Source organism: Lipotes vexillifer, unplaced genomic scaffold (genome assembly GCF_000442215.2).
Source record: "Lipotes vexillifer unplaced genomic scaffold, Lipotes_vexillifer_v1.1 scaffold710, whole genome shotgun sequence".
NCBI classification, from domain to species: Eukaryota; Metazoa; Chordata; class Mammalia; order Artiodactyla; family Lipotidae; genus Lipotes; species Lipotes vexillifer.
The window spans coordinates 348,747-366,030 of record NW_006789347.1 but is presented as its reverse complement, the minus strand read 5'-3'; the positions used below and the strand labels follow the sequence as shown (position 1 = coordinate 366,030).

Sequence of the window (17,284 nt, the reverse complement as noted above, 5' to 3'; positions counted from 1 at the left end):
TCCCTACCAGAACATAGGGTTCACGAGAGCAGAAGTTTTGCTTTTTGTGGGGTCTTTTGGTCTGTTTTCTTCACTGTTGAATCCCCAGTATGTGGCATATACGGGAGGCATTCAGTAACTGTTTGGTGACCAAATGACTGAATAATCTAACAGAATATCTAGCCTTAAATAGTTTTTAAGTACGATTCTACTTAAAGAATATTGGTGTATCTGAGTAGAGTGACATACCTTCTCAAATATTAATGGATAAGGTTTTAGTTTCTTCCTCAAATTTAGTCCAGAGTTTGCCTATCATTTCTGAATAGACAGGGTAACTTACAACTAGATAGGGATATAAATAACAAAACTAGAAGGGGATAAACAAAAGAAGAGAGAGCCAATATCTTTGGCTAATGCAGACAAGAGGCGTTTGTTCGGCTTCTACGTAAAATAGTTTGAATATTTATGGTACTGCAATGCAAATAAAAAACCTCCCAACATATTCACTTTTTAGCTTTCATCATAAATAAAATAAGAATTGTTTAAAAACTTTGATTCAACCGATTTTCTGTTGTCTTTTAATCTTGGAAATATTTTGTGTTCCCCATTGTTTTAATAACTGTTCTCCTCACAATTCTGATAATATGAAAATCTCATACTAAATAGGCACTGTCAGAGTCATATACATTGGGTATACTACTGGGGAAAACCTATTTATTTATTTAAAAAAGTACATTATATGTAAAAATTTTTATTTCAGCTGAATTCATCACAGTTTTACTAGCCCTGTTCATACTTCTAACATTTGCATCAAATATAAGTAGGCTTTTAACAATGAAGCAAATTTTCTTATCATTTATATTACTTTAAAGTTTCTCTGCAAATTTTAAGACTTTTCCATGAACAGTAACAAAAACTTAAAAACAATAACAAAAGTAAAACTAATCAGTAGTTTATCCATGAGGAAGGATGCATATATGTTCATAACGCTTACATTTTCCTTTAATTCATTAAGAAACTTCAATTATCAAAAAGACATTTTCAAAACAGGATCTAAGAGCGAAAATATGGTTCAGAATATGCTTTCTCCTTCTCACCAAGCTATCTGCCTCCTTGCAGGAGGTACTTAAGGTATAAGTGCCATCAGATGCTCAGAGCATGAAAAACATGGGTAATATTGCTCAGATATACACAATGCACCAATGGCTCAAATGTACCATGAAAAGTTAGTATCTGTTATAACACACCAACCTTTGCTCACTGATAGAAAAGAAAATCCCTAAGCACTTCTTTATAACCATTCAAGTCAAAGAGGGGATACAGTAATTGTTGTTATATTTTAGATTTCATTTCTCATAGTTTTCTTTTAGGTTAATTTTTTAGTGTTTAGCTCAACCTCTGGGAAGGAAGGGTATGGTCTACCCAAAACAATAGAAAAATGCTAATACCACATGTGTGGAATACCACCAGGTTATCAATTTAAGTCGTGCATAAATTAAGTAAAGTAACTGATTTCAAAAGATATTAGTGCTTTTATTGTCTGGAGAAACGTCCAGTTTAAACTATTCCATCTGCAATTGCTTTGGGATATTAGGCAGCAAATGATACATTAGGGTAACCCAATGTATCATTTGGTTGAGAAAGAAATATCAACTTAAAGATGCTATCTTTTTAAAATGTTGTTTTGCAAGTATTAAAAAGTCAACTAAGCACATTTATTTAGCTTTTCATTACCATAATATGCTTGAATTATAAAGACCAATATCTAAGTTTAGATGTTATAATGTCAGTTAACATAGAAAAGTTACCCATTCTTCCAAATAGAAATTTACAATGCACTAATTTATAATTACTCATTTAGACTCATTCAAACTTTGTTTTAGGGAAGAGATATGGGAACATATGTATATGTATAACTGATTCACTTTGTTGTAAAGCAGAAACTAACACACCATTGTAAAGCAATTATACTCCAATAAAGATGTTAAAAAAGAGTATTCTATCGACATCTCCAAACAACAAAGTAATAAAGCCCACAAAATTAGGTTCTTCTTTAGTAATTATCAGCAGCATAAAAAAACTCAGCCACTGAGTTGACATATCTTATAATCTTTAGCACAAAATATTAATTTGAGATTTGTCTTTTACCTTGAACTCAAAATTTACTGCTGTGAAGTGATATTGTTACATATCTGGTAATGGACTGTATGATGGGAGATGGGTTAAATCTGTATAAGGTCAGGTGCCAGTTCAGACTTCAAGGGCTCTTTTACTGTGTGCCAGGAGCCATGTTCCTTAATCTTTTGTTGGCACAATTTACCCTTTCTATATTTATAATGAGTGAAAGAAACAAATGCCAGGCAAGGATCCAGAGCCAAAATACTGGGACTTTGTTATCAAAGGAACAGAAACTGTCATTTCCAGTGACTCCCATAATAACCTTCTATAGCTGTGATGTCATGTAACAAATTGATTCTGTTAGAATCACGTAAAAATATAAAAGTTCATTATGAATTGGGAAGGAAAAACATTTATTTTTTAAAACAATTTAACCTTCTGGCTAAACTTAGTGAACATACCCTAGATATTACAAATGAAATGAATAATTAAAAGAAAAAATTCTGACAATGGAAAGATTTCTTTTGAAAGGCATTTATGAGATAATAATGTCCAAATTTCTAAGCTAAAATCTCTAGACAATATAAACTACACGAGCTAAATATTTTTTCAAACTTGTTATAGAGATATTTTGATGTTGTCTAAAACTTGGTAAAAATTCTTCAGTAATTCTAAAAACTCCAAAGCTGTAAGTCATTTTAAAATTAAGATAAGTTTGAGGATTGCCAAAGAGCATGCACCTGTGAGAACTGAGGAATGTACCACATAATATAACATTCAATTAGTTCCAAGAAGTTCTGAACTCAAAGATAACACCCAGGTCCAAAAGAAGGGGCAGTTAGCAATATCTAGTACAAGACTAGAGACTGATGTTTGTCTTGCTAAAATTAATTACCTCTACCCAGGATCTGTACCTCACATCGTTGTACTTGGAGATTAAGGTGCTTGGCTTCTTATTCATCAGGGTATCTTACGTCAGCCCTAATTTAACCACATATGTGAAAATAAATGACAGCTGCCTGAACTATAAATACTCCTCTAAGTCATGGCTTGTCATTTGAAAAATAAGTCCTCTCATCATTTCCTTCATTTCAATCTGTAAGTAAAAAACAACTTGTTTGCAAAATAAAATGGGGTCATCTTTTAGCATATTAGAGTTTGTCTTTCTTTTCAGTATTTCCTAGCACCATTTACAATTGCCTTTTGTTTGATTTTGTTTATCCAGCAACCTATAAGCAAGCAATAATAAAGTATTTGTAATTCAAGAAATGATTCAAATGAAGACAGGATCATCTTGGAGTGGTCACTCTAAACTTGAATCCTCAAATGCTTATAATCTCCTCAAATATTACTCTAGTGAAAATGTATTTCAGATTTATGTTTCCAAAGGGCTCAGTTATCTGACGAGAACAGGAGCATTTTAAATCTCTGCATAATACATTTCTGAAATGGCTTGCATATAAGACACCAAGCAGTTATTAACTCTCGCTTTTAATCTACCAGTTCTCTAAATCTTCTCTCCACAGCTTGATTCCCAGTAGAGAAAAATAACTCAAACAAAAATCTTCCTGTTTACCATAATAAACTGTTTACTTATCTGTGCACAAGGTTGAGAAATTATGGAATGGGGATGAATGTATCTGCCCACAGGGTACTTGCATAGGCATTTTGCTTGAATTTCCATTTATATTTTCAATTCATAAAAGGATTATATATTTTGACCCACTTATAACTTGAATGACGTAATAGAAAATAGAAAGAGCACAGTTTTCCCACTTGGTATTTAACTGATGTTGACAAGCCACTCTAAGCTCTCTGAACCTCATTTAGCTTATTTGTTAATGGAGATAACAATACCGCCTGGTGGAGCAAATGACATAATGTTAATTAAAGTCCTTTGAGAACTGTAAAATATCATGTAAATGTAGAATATTGTTTATTATTATGCTACTTTATTAAGAATGAAAAGTAGCTGGTTATTTCCCCATCATGCCTTTTGTAAAATGAGGAAAGGAAAGATGCTGTTTTGAAGTAATAGTTTGTTATGAGAGGTTTCAAATTTATGAAAAATTTTCCTAACTAAAAAATTATAGGTTAGAGCTAAAATTTAGAAGCCATTTTAATCCAGCCACTTTAGTTTTAGATACAAAGAAAGAAAGACCCAAGAAGGGTAAATACTAAAACATACAAACTAAAGAGTCACAAATGGTGGTGGAAAGGGAAGAGCTAAACCAAACTTTATGCTTCCCAATTTGCTGTCACATCACTTGGCCAAAGAAATCTAGGGTTAGGATTAGAGTCAGGGGCAGGGGCAAGTTCAGAGTTTGGGTTAAAGTTCTGCCTGAATTATAGGAGTCTTTTTTTTTTTTTTTTTTGGCGGTAACTCATTATGGTTAATTAGTAAATAAACAAACCAAACAAGAAAGCAGCACACCAGAAGATCTGGTCCCTTCCCAAATGCAGTGAAGATCGAAGATATGGGAACTCTGCATCCTGTACATCAACTTAAGGACTATTTTCTGTAACCCATGATGGCCTTAGACAATGAAGCAGTGCAGAGTCCAAAACTGATATGGAGCTCCAATAAGATAGTGAGAGAAATTAAAAATAAGACACAAAGTTACTGACATAACTTCCTTCCTTTCCTTATTCATTTATTTAACAACTATTTTTAAAATGTCTACTATTTTCCAGGCTATTCTCTAAGTACTGGCGATTTAGCAATGAACACAACAGAGTTCCCATCTGCATGGGGCTTATATTCTCTTAGGGGTGACAAATAATAACTAAACAAACAAGAAATTACACATTATGTAAGCAGTGATGTATGTTATGGGTTAAAATGTAGCAGCACACCAAAAATAGATTAGCAAAATATAGGAGTTTTTTTTTTTTTTTTTTTTGGCGGTACACGGGCCTCTCACTGCTGTGGCCTCTCCCGCTGTGGAGCACAGGATCCAGACACGCAGGCTCAGTGGCCATGGCTCACGGGCCCAGCCGCTCCGCGGCATGTGGGATCTTCCCGGACCAGGGCACGAACCCGTGTTCCCTTCATCGGCAGGCGGACTCTCAACCACTGTGCCACCAGGGAAGCCCTGAATATCTTTTTCAATATCTGTAGACTCTATAATGATGTCACCTCTCTCATTCTTGATATTGGTAATTTGTGTCTTCTTTTTCTGAAGAGTCTATGTAGAGGTTTTATCAATTTTATTAATCTCAAAGGATTCCATTGATTTCTTCTGTATTTTTTTTCCTTTCTTCTATATATTTTGGGTTAATTTGCACTTCTTTTTAAGGTAGAAATTGAAGTAAAAACTTTGAGTCCTTTCATCTTCTAATACAGGCATTTAGTGCTGTATTTATTTCCCTAAGTACTGCTTAATAGGCATCATATAAATACGGAGATGTTGTGTTTTTTTTTCTTTCCACTTAGTTCAAAATACTTTCCAAGTTCCACTCTGACCCACTGGTTACTCAGCTATGCATTGTTTACTTCCAAATATTTAGAGATTTTTCAGATATTGTTCTATCCTTGAGTTCTATTTTATTTCTGTTGTGTTCATAGAACTTAAATTCTTATAAATTTATTGAGATTTGTTTTATGGCCCAGGATATGATCTATCTTGGTAAATATTCTCTGTGTACTTGAAAAGAATGTATGTCCTGGTGATGTTGTGTAGTGTCCTATAAAGGTCAGTAGGTCAAGTTGACTGATGTTGTTTAGAGTGTCCTATAAAGGTCAGTAAGTTGACTGACAGTAGGTCAAGTTGACTGACAGTGTTATTCACATCTTCTGTGACTTCCATAGTGAACACAGTTCTTAAAAAAATCACTTACAACAGCATCACAAAAGATCAAATACTCAGAGATAAGTTTGACAAAAGATGGAAAGTCCTGTACACTAAACTCTACAGAACCTTGCTGAGGGATATTAAAGAAGACCCATCCTACTAGAAAGATATGTCATGTAGAGGGGTCAGAAGACTCAATATTGTTAAGAAGTCTATTCACCCCAAACTGATCTATAGAGTCAATGTAATCCCAATTTAAATATTAGCAAACCTTTATATGGAAACTGAAAAACTAATAATAAAATTGCTAGAGAAATGCAAAGGACTTCTAACAGCCAAAACATTTCTAAAAAAGAACAAAGTTAGACAACTAACATTATCTGATACAGGACTTACTATAAAACTTCAGTGGTCAAGGCAGTGTAGTATTGGCATTATGACAAACAAAAAGATCGACAGAAATTAGAGTCCAAAAATAAAACTACACATAAATATATTTTAAAAAATGAAGGTAAAAAAAATCAGGAGAGAAAGGAGAGTAATTGGTGCTGGAACAACTGAATATCTATATGCCAAAAATATGAACTTCAAACCATTCCTCACAACCATATGAAATGGACCATAGAATGAACTATAAATTCTAAATTCTAAAACTATAAAAATTGTAGAAGTAAACATAGGAGAAAACCTTAGTGACCTGGGATTCAACAAAGATTTCTTAGATATACCATCAAAAACATGACCTATAAAAAAAAACATAATTTAAAGTCTGAAATTAAAAACTTCTGCTCTTCAAAAGACACTATTAAAAGAATGAAAAGACAAGTCAACTGAGAGAGAATATTTGAAAATCATACATCTGATAAAGGACTTGTATCCAGAATATATAAAGAACCAAGACTTTATTACAAGAAAACAACCCAATTAAAAACCTGGGCACGTTATTTAAATAGACACGTCAAAGAAGATATATGAATGGCAAATCAGCACATGACAAGATACTCACATCATTAGTCAGTTGGGAAAGACAATGAAAACCACAATAAGACACTACTGCATAAAATTTTAATATCTAAAGACTGACCACACCAAGTGTTGATGAAGATGTAGAGAAACTACAGCTGGGAATGTCAACTAGTATAATCACTTTAAAATCTATTTGGCAATTCCTTAAAAATTTAAACATGTACATTCTATCTAATTCATTTATTCCACTCCCAGGTATTTTCCTTAGAGAAATGAAAGCACATGCCCATACGAAGACTTATACATGGATGTTCACAACAGCTTACTTGGCAGTAGCCCCAAATAGGAAACAACCCAAAAGTCTATCAACAGTTGATAACAACGGTGATATATTCATATGATGCTATTCTACTCAGCAATAAAAAAGAATGAACTTCTGATAAACATTACAACATGGGTGGATATCAAAATTATGCTGAATGAAACAAACTAGACCCAAAAAAGAAAAGAGTAGTACAGACTATATGATTCCATTTATATAAAATTCTAAGAAACATAAACTAATATATAGTGACAGAAAGCAGATCAGTGTTTGACTGGGACAGGGGTTGAGAGGGGGAGGAGGAAGGGACTACAAAGAGGCATGGGGAAAATCTGGGGGTGATAGATGTGTTCATTACTTTAATTGTGGTGATGGTTTCACAAGTGTATACATATGTCAATACAATGAAGTGTACATACATAAAGTATATGTCAATTACATATCAATAAATCTGTTTTCAAAAAGATTTATAAATGATTATTATTAAATATTAGATTTTTGACAGACATTCTCTCAAAATTGAATTAAGTAAGTCCAACACTTCAAGGCAATAAACTGCCAGTTTTTGTTACCGGGGAAAAAAATCCAAGCTTTGCAATGAAAGTTAAAATTTTGGAAAACACATTTGCTATAAAGAAGTTGATACTTCCTATTACTTTTCCAGTGAGATTAGTGATGATATTAATGAATGTGGTCTTTTGATACTGTATAATGAATTACTTCACTGTTTGGAAGATCTATATAACCTGGTCACTTGATATTTTCCAAATGAGAAATGACAAAGCATGATGCTACAAAAATCATGTATTCATCTTATAAGATTGACAAATGGAATTAATGTAACAGAGTATGAAAAGTTCAATGTGGTTTCAGATCAGACAATGCAACTAACCTCCAAGAAAATTTAGCAAAGTCCACTGTGGTAGGCAGAATTTGAAGATGGCCTCCCAGTAATGTCCCACCCTAATCCCTGGAACATGTGAACATGATTAGATATCAATCCCATAATTATGTTTTATCATATTGCACAGTTGCCCTAAAGATAGGCAGATTAGCCAGGAGAGCCTGATCTAATCACAAGACCTTTCAAAAAAGTGGAGGGTATTCTCCCAGTTTTTTTGAAAAACAAAACAGAACAAAATGAAAAACAGAAGGAGAAGTTAGAGAAATTCAAAGCACTTGAAAGATGTGACACACTGGGTCTGAAGATCAAAGAATGTAGGAAACCTTAAGAAGCTGGGAGATGCCCTTGGCTCACAGCAAGAAAAGAAAGGGAACCTTAGGCCATTTCTCAGCTGTAAGAAATGAGACTTTGCCACCAACCGGAAGGAGTTTGGAAATGGATTCTTCCCCAGTGCCTCCAGCCAAGAATTTTTGGCTTTATGAGACCCTAAGCAGAGAACCCCAGTAAATCCTGCCTGGACTTCTAACCTACACAACTGTGAGGTAATAAATGGATATTGTCTAAAGCTGCCATGTTATGATCATTTGTTGTGCCGCAATAGAAAGCTAATACATTAACCATAAATCAAAATGCACATAAACTCAGATCCAACTCAAGCACTGTTTAAAAAAGAAAAAAAAAAACCCAAATAATAAAAAGGGAAACAACCAAAGTATCCATAAATAGAAGATCGATTTAAATTATAGAAAGCCATATAATGGAATATTCTGTAGCCATTATAAAGAAAAGGTAGAACTATATGGATGAATATGAAACAATGAAACCATGTTATATTAATAATAGAAAAAAAATCAGCAATGTTAAGATTTTGAATAATTAAAACATTTGCATAAAATCATGGTATCTATAGTAAATATTTTCCTGGGCAGGGGGAACACAAAAAAATAAATAGCAATTAGCTTTGGGGTAAGATTAGGTTGTTGAGTAGGACATTTTCTATTGAAGTTTATTATTCTTAATCATTTAAAAAAAAATATCAATAAAGGTTACTATTTAGTGTCCAGATAAACACTTTCCTGGCTCTCTTCCAAAGCTATCTTTTGCTTTATGCAATTTAGACCTGCCATCAGGAATTTGTTACCATGCTCCTTTAATCAGTCATAGTAACACCAAAATGACTTTTCTTCATCAAGTCTGCTCTACCTCTCAAATCTAAGTTTCTCAGTGACATCCCTTATTAACTGGGGGCATCATTTTCATTATGTGAATGTTTTATGTATTTATAATACTTAAACATCCCATTTTAATTAAAATTATAGGCTATTCAATTGTTTTAAAAATTTTGTATGAAAACTGTATGAAAGCTACTTTAAGATATAAATCGTAAATAGTGTAAACCATGCAAATATATATTGCCATCTTGAGGCTGAAAATGATTGTGATCTAGGAATCCTTCAGTTATATGGTAATAAAGAAATATTCCAATAACAATCAAATCAGCATGGTAAAATTGGACCAATTTATACTTTAATAATGAAAGAATTATGTGAAAAGTTTTTAATGGGCAATCTACAATATCAGGTTTATGTGATGTATATTAAAGTTAGAAAAATGTTTTATATTCCTTTAAGTTTCTTCTTGTAAAATGAATAGTTAAGGTAACAAAGCAAATCCTTTTCAGTTATTAAATACTGTATTTATAAATCTTATCAAGATCATATTTTACCTCTGATTATATTTTTTACAACAGAAAGATGTACAATAAAAATAAAGATAACACGGTATCAGTTTGATGTTATCCTTGTTTGTTGGCAAAAGTAGTTAACCAAAATACCTGGAGGTGTTAAAAGTCACCAGAAAGAAATAAAAGGACAAATTCCTAGAGAGATCACCTTTTTTTTGTCCACATATCAAACAAGTTCATAGTTTGTGACCCAAAACATTATGATATTATTATATACAACTAAACAAAAGGATGTCCGGTAATGTACTTGTAAAATGATATACAATGAACGAAATATAAGACAGTACTATCATTATTATAAAGTAAACCTAAGTAGACTATTTATCTAAATAGCCTTTCTCACCGAAAGATTATATATAACTAATTTCCATGTGTAACTACAATGTAATAATATATCTTCTCTTACAAAGGTTGGCTGACACTTTCTAGAAACTGGCAAGTATTATAGACTATAAAAATATCAAATATGTGTACAAGCTCTTCATCATCAGGAAAATGTTAAACAAAATCCTTGGAAACTTAACAAGGAGAAACCAAAGAGACTAAACATATAAAAGCAATAAAACATGACATTAAAATGTCATTGAGGAAACCTCTAAAATCATATTACCTGGAACCAGTTCCATAATTATGTAGATAGGCTGTCTTTGTGTGCAAACTCCTATAAGTTTGACAATATTGGGATGATCATATTGCTTGAGAATTCTGGATAAGAGAAGTATAATAATAGTTACCATTTAAGTTGTAAGCATTAATTTATGATCATGAGTAGTGTGCACAAGTAGAATGCACTTTAATCAACACAATTTTTAAAACTTTAGTACGAACCCAAATTATGATAAATGGGATGTATAAGTCTTGACAAATCTTGGCAAACTACAGATATAAATGAGTCAGTTTTTATTCAGTTAAATATTCATTTAAAAATTATTATCAACTCTGAATAGGTAATAAGCATGCTAAACAGGAATAACTTACTTAGTCCAAAATATGCAGAACTCCCTTCAAAGAATCTGGTTTTAGCCACCCTCACAAAAGCTGGAAAGTATTAGTGGACCAAAAACTGTAAGCTGTTAGGGCAGCATCTTTTTGTTTTGTTTTATTTTATGTATATACTTCATTTAAAACAAATAAAAATAGAACGATTCATATTGGTAAATGCTATAGAGTAATCACCTCATATTTAGATTTCATAATACATACTCTCTTGATGATCATGATCAACTTCAAAATAGTAAAAACTCAAAAAGTTTTGAGAAAACGGGCAGAAGGTTAAACAGTGAGTTTAACAGTAAACAGTAAACAAACAGTAAGACTTAAGCTGAGGCAGAGAAGTTTTAGTTTGGATAAAGGCAGAATTTCAGAGAGCTGTAAAAGCATAGACTCATCTATAGGACCCCAAGCATGAGTTAAAAATAGATTAGATTCCCTCAGAAGCCTGTCTACCCTGATGATTTCTGTTACCAAATGATCTTCCACGTTATCCTATTGACATAGTTATAAATTCACTCATATTTGAAAAAACACAGTTTCCTTTCTAGGAGAATGAAAAAAATAACTTCATTTGGAGAAAGATAAAACAGTTTATATGTGTGCTGTACATGTACAACTAAAGCAGAGATAGCTCTAAGAAAAATGTTATCGATTGAAAATATATAAATTTAATAAATGAAAAAATACACTGGGAAGAATTCTAGAGATAAAGAAAATGTTCTGTCAATAACTGAGTTTGCACTTTCTATGAGGAATTAGAAAGGAAGTTTTAGAATGATTGACTGTAATCCAAAATGTCATTTCTTAGGTTGAAAACTGCTTAATAAAGAAATTCCACAAAACAGCCAGGATGAATCCAAATGACATTAAATAGCTAAATATATAGCTTTATTATCTGTTAAAGGATACTTGGGAGTTTGCATGGATGTAATTGTCATTTTTAACATAAAATTTCAGTCTCACTTTAGAAGAAGAAATTAAACTCTATCTTTCAGTAAAAAATTCACAAATTAGAAAGCAAGATACCTTAAGATACCTATGAATAACTAAAATAATGAGGCTATAAGTTTCAATTGTGATAGCATACCTTTAAATTCAACATAGGATATTTTTTCTGAATTGCTAATAATATACATGAAAAAGGTTTGCAACTTTATTCCACAGATAATATTTAATAAATGCACCCAACTAGTTTAATCCATTGCTATAAATATCCATTTTTAGATGATGGAGAAATGACATTAAGATGCTCTATGCCACAGGATTTAGTTCTTTCATTGCCATGCCCTCTGTTCTCCCATGGCACTTTCCAAAAACTTCAATTTTATATACAATGCCATGATGGAGACAACACACACACACACACACACACACACCTTTCCTTCCTCCCCTTTATACCACCAATCTATGGATCTATATATCCTCCTTCTCCTTCTCTCCCTCCCAACTATCCACCTACTCATCCACCCATCCATCTCCCATTCATATGTCCATTCTCACTCTATCCAAAGCTCCTTTCCATTTGTTTTGTGTTTTGTTGTATATATTAGATTTTACCACTAACAAAAGAGTTTAAACTATTTGCAACATAGGGCTGGCAGGTTGGAACATTAAATTCTAGCTAAAACAGAAAAAAGAGAAGAAAATCATCCTAAAAGATCAGTTAGAAAAGAAACAATGCAATGAGCTGAAGAAGAAATTTGAGATTCTCAGAAAATAAAGCTAACAGCTGGGAATAAAGAATCAAGCAATAATATCTAAGGAGGGTAGGAAAGATGTAATTATATACCTAAATATATGTCTAAGTTATGGATTTTATATATAGAATACAGTAATATTCTTAGTATAAGGACAATCACAACACTGCATATATGCATATGTGTATATGCACGTGTGATAAAAGCAAAAAATACTGCAATATTTTTCAAGGACTCAAAGAATACTCACTGTTCTCAAAAGCATCTGGTTCTTTTGACTGTGATTGCCTAACTGACCTGCAGTCTAACTCAAATACACAGAAACTTTTTGTTTTCACATTGTATGATAAGTGCCTACTTTTGAGGGCCCTGAAAGTGCTTACTTCTAATTCATCAAATCATATTTAAGATATCTTCAAACTTACGTTTTAATGAATCACTTACTTATATTATAAATACATATTTACATTACTTTAGAGAACTTACTTGGCTTCTTGTAAAAATTTTATTTTCAGTTCCTGAGGAAGATCTTCTTTACACGTTTTAACAGCAACAGCAGTTTTATCCTTTAATATGCCCTTAAATACTTCACCAAAATTTCCCTGAAAATACAAATATATTTATTGTTTAGAGTGTAAGACAGCCACGTAAACCTTTGCAAAATACAAGGAAAGCATGTAACTATGAGTTTTGAGTTCATCAAAGTACTCTGTTAGCTTTATTCAGAGTTTTAAGTGGAAATAAAGACTCGGAATGTTGTTCTTACCAATTAACTTTAAATACATTACCCAACACACCAACCATTTGAGGGACTGAGGCTTGTGGAGAATTGAAAAGGAAATGGGAAAAAACTGAAATAGAATAAAAGGAAAAACTAATGCTGTCAGAAGTACCTAAGTTTCACTCCATCTAGTTCCCTTCACCCCCTTAGCTCTAAGTTTTATCAGGTTGGCGTTTAAAAATAAAGCCAAGTTTGTGACCACCTAGAGGCGGGGGATAGGGAGGGTGGGAGGGAGACGCAAGAGGGAGGGGATATGGGGATATATGTATATGTATAGCTGACTCACTTTGTTATACAGCAGAAACTAACACACCATTGTAAAGAAATTATACTCCAATAAAGATGTTAAAATAAATAAACAAACAAACAAATAAAGCAAGCCAAGATTCTGTGAGGTGACTGGTGGTATTGATCCACACAGCCAGATGTCACTTGGACGAGAGTGTGAGAGAGTAAGACACTAGATGAGAGGCAACAGAACCAAGGCAGATGAAGGACTGTCAACAGCCACTGCTGCAGGCTGTCAGTCCCTGAAAGATACCAAGGAAAACGAGGTGCTTGCCCAAATGCCAGTGTCACCCATGATGAGCTCATTTCTATCAAATGTCTGAACTCCTAACCTTACTCTATGGCTAGAACATATTTTGATTTAAAATGCCTTATTTCCAGTTTGAAGTCACTTTTATTATGGTTATGAAACAAAAGAATACAGAGAAGATCTATAAAGCTAACACAACAGCTATTTTGCAGTATTCTCTTCAAGTCTTTCTATGTATGCATATGTATTTTTTACATAGCTATAATTATAATGTGCAAGCACTGTATTATAATTAGCTTTAATGCTGTCATTGTTGAGCAACAAGTAACTAAACGAGAGGTCTGATAATCAATGAGTTTGAGTTCTAAGTTCAATGTAACCCTTAACCTATGATCCAAGGTGTATAAGTTTTACATGTTACTAATCATTTAAATTTACTAATAGGTATTTTAATAATTTATTTATTAAAGAATTACTATTTGCTTAATTTAATTAACACTTATTTTACTTAATATTTTAAGTATACTTGAATATTTAAATAATGAATAGTATTATTAAATCTAATATTCAACTCTTAAATATTCATTCAAAACGATGACTGATCACCCTTACATGAAAAGTAAACATACAATAACTTCAATACAGTGCACATTCATCACAAACTAGAAGAAGAAAAATTTGAGCTTTATATCCTTCCCTGTTACTCAAGGCTTTTTTCCTTCCCACAATTATCACATCATTTAGAGCTGAGAGAAGGTATTAGTACACACAATTACTGCTGAGCCTCTGTTTATCTGAATGATTCTGAAGCACTTAAAATTCACCCTGTCTGAAACTTAACATTTTATTCACTAGAAGACATTTCCTGACTAAATTACCTTTTCATGTACTAGGGCCATTACTCTCTATAAGCTTTCAGATTCTTCCTGTGGAACACTTTTGCCTTCCTCCTAGCACCTCAGACAGCCTACCCTGATTCAAGATCTCATTTTTCTCACCTGAACTCATCTCATCCTTAGTCCCTCACCCTCTTCGGCCCCTTAATCTCTCCAACACACAACTTTGATTATACCACTGCCTTATTTAATATCTATCCTTCCATTACCATTCCTTTCTCAGCCTCTGTCTAGCCATCTTAGCCTCTGACTGCTACATGTGTCCTAAATTCAAATACTTAGTGATCCCAAAAGATGTGCCATGCCTTCTGTACATTTTCCCCTCACCTCCAATCAGAGAACATGCTAACTAATCTTTAAATTCATTTCTATGCCACCTCCTTCATGAAGACTTTCTTGATCTTCCAAAAATTATACATCTTGTTCCTGAACACTTATCATCCCATTGCCCCTTTGTACCTTTCTAATGGTTTCTGTCCTATGTAACTGTTCTTGGCACATACAAGGCATTTGAAACTTGTAAACATTCATTTAACAATTACTCAGAAGACTTCAATTCTGTTAACAGTGATCAAGGGAGGAATCTACAAACACGGCACAAACGACTCTGCTTCACGGACCACCTCTTCTCCACCCAAAGAGGTCAGGAAAAAGCCTACAGCATCCATTGCTCCCTACCATGTAACAGGCACGGCTTCATCTCTGCTACTGGCTTTAAGTCCATGAGGCTAAATTTCATTATGACTCTTGTGTATGTTTCTGTTAGTCCTCACAGAAGATCCTGGTGGTCCTCATTTCCCCCTCTCTAATTCTCATTCGGTTCTGCAGACTCCTCGTGAACCTGTTATCTCCAACAATTTCCCTTCTGTCCCCAACCTCCAGTTGCCTTCTGGAACTTGTGATCCATCATCAAAATTTTATCTCAATCTATTCTTTGGTCCTTCTCTTAACCTTCTTGTTCTAACAGAAACCTGGCTCTCACTTGAGAACACTCAAATGGTGGGTGAGCTTCCTGTGCCTTCTAAAACTGTGATGACCCCACCTGCACCCCCAACACACACACCATGCTTCTCCCACCACCTGAGAGATGGAATACAGGATTCATCGAGCTCCTTGTCACTGTTTTCAAAACATTTTCCCTTCTGTTTTCCTAAAAACCCCTAGCTTTGAAACTTTATTATTTGATTATATACCCACTACCCCTTACTGTTGCTAGCAGCTATTGCATTTGAAAATATTTTCCCTCATTTGTTGACAATTTGAGCTCCTGGACCACTGTACCCGGTGTTACTCTTGTCTTAAAACTTGGAAATTTCAATAGACACTTAAAGATCCTTCCAACACTTCAAACTCTGTTACGTGACCATCTCTCTTCCAATGATCCATGTTCCAACCTATTTTCTATGATCATACCTTAAACTTTGCCATCACCAATAATGCAACTCCTCTGTAATACCTACGTCATTCATCCCATCTTCTGGCTGGCTTCTATTTTTCTAGCTTACTTCCTCTAGTATTCGGACTCAAAATCCTTTGACCCTATAGGAACCTCCAAATCTTTAGACCCTATTACTTTTTATCGTCCATAACCCCCTAACAGCCTTGCTTTCTTCCTTATTCAGCTTAAATTCCATGCTCAATAATTATAACAACTGTTTACTATATACTCTCAACTTCTCTGTTCCTTTTCATCTGTAGAACTCCCTTATCAAATCCACAACCCAGATTAAATGCAACATGACCTACTCTGTTCCTATGCAGCTAAATGTGGCTGGAGAAAATCCACAATGATGTTGACTAGTTTCACTTTAAATTCATGAACACAAACCTCTAGGGGGGCCTTAATACTGCTCAATAATTATATTACAATTCCCTAGACCATTCACACTCTCATTCTTCTAATTAACTATTCCCCCCCTTTGACTCCTCTTAAAGCTCCCATACCTTCCCCACACCCTCATTCTTAGTTAACAATCTTGCTTAATTTATTGAGAAAATTGAAGCAATATAAAGAGAACTTCCAGACTCTCAGTCCCACACTTACCCTCCTACCAATCTTCCTTGCTGTTATAAAAAATGAATTACTGTGCTTCTATTAAAGTCAATCCTCCATTGTAAATTAAATTCCATCCCCTCTTACCTACTTGATGATATTATTTCAGGAATTCTCATCTCCTTCCAAAATCCTGAATTTTTCACTGCATATTGCTAACTGCAAACCAGCATGCTGCCTCTCTCAGATTAACCAACAACACACAAATGATTTCTTCTGTAACTACCACCACATGTAGTTTGCTACATGAAGTAGCAAAACTTCAAAGAGTTACATCCTTGCTATCTCTAATTCCTCTCCTCCTATTCTCCCTCAAATATATTTCAGTTTGGCTTTCCCATAAAGCATTCTAAAGAAAGCGCTCAGCCAAGTCACTAGGGATCTCTTCACTGTTAAAGTCAATGGTTCTCAGTCATCACCTCATTTGACCTCTCAGCAGCACTTGCCACCACTGATCACTGTCTCCTCCTTCATATACTTTCTTCTCTTGGCTTCTAAG

At 33.7% G+C, this 17,284-nt stretch overlaps 1 protein-coding gene across 2 annotated transcripts in view; it reads right to left on the bottom strand.

Moving 5' to 3' along the window:
• FER (FER tyrosine kinase) overlaps positions 1-17,284 on the bottom strand; it is a 474,424-nt gene that overhangs the window by 127,432 nt on the left and 329,708 nt on the right. For both annotated transcript variants that reach the window (XM_007462584.1, XM_007462585.1), the window contains 2 exons: positions 13,004-13,119; positions 10,438-10,532 (listed from right to left, as the gene is read on the bottom strand). In XM_007462584.1, the coding sequence (XP_007462646.1) occupies positions 10,438-10,532; positions 13,004-13,119 (211 nt within the window). The remainder of the gene's footprint in view (positions 1-10,437; positions 10,533-13,003; positions 13,120-17,284) is intronic.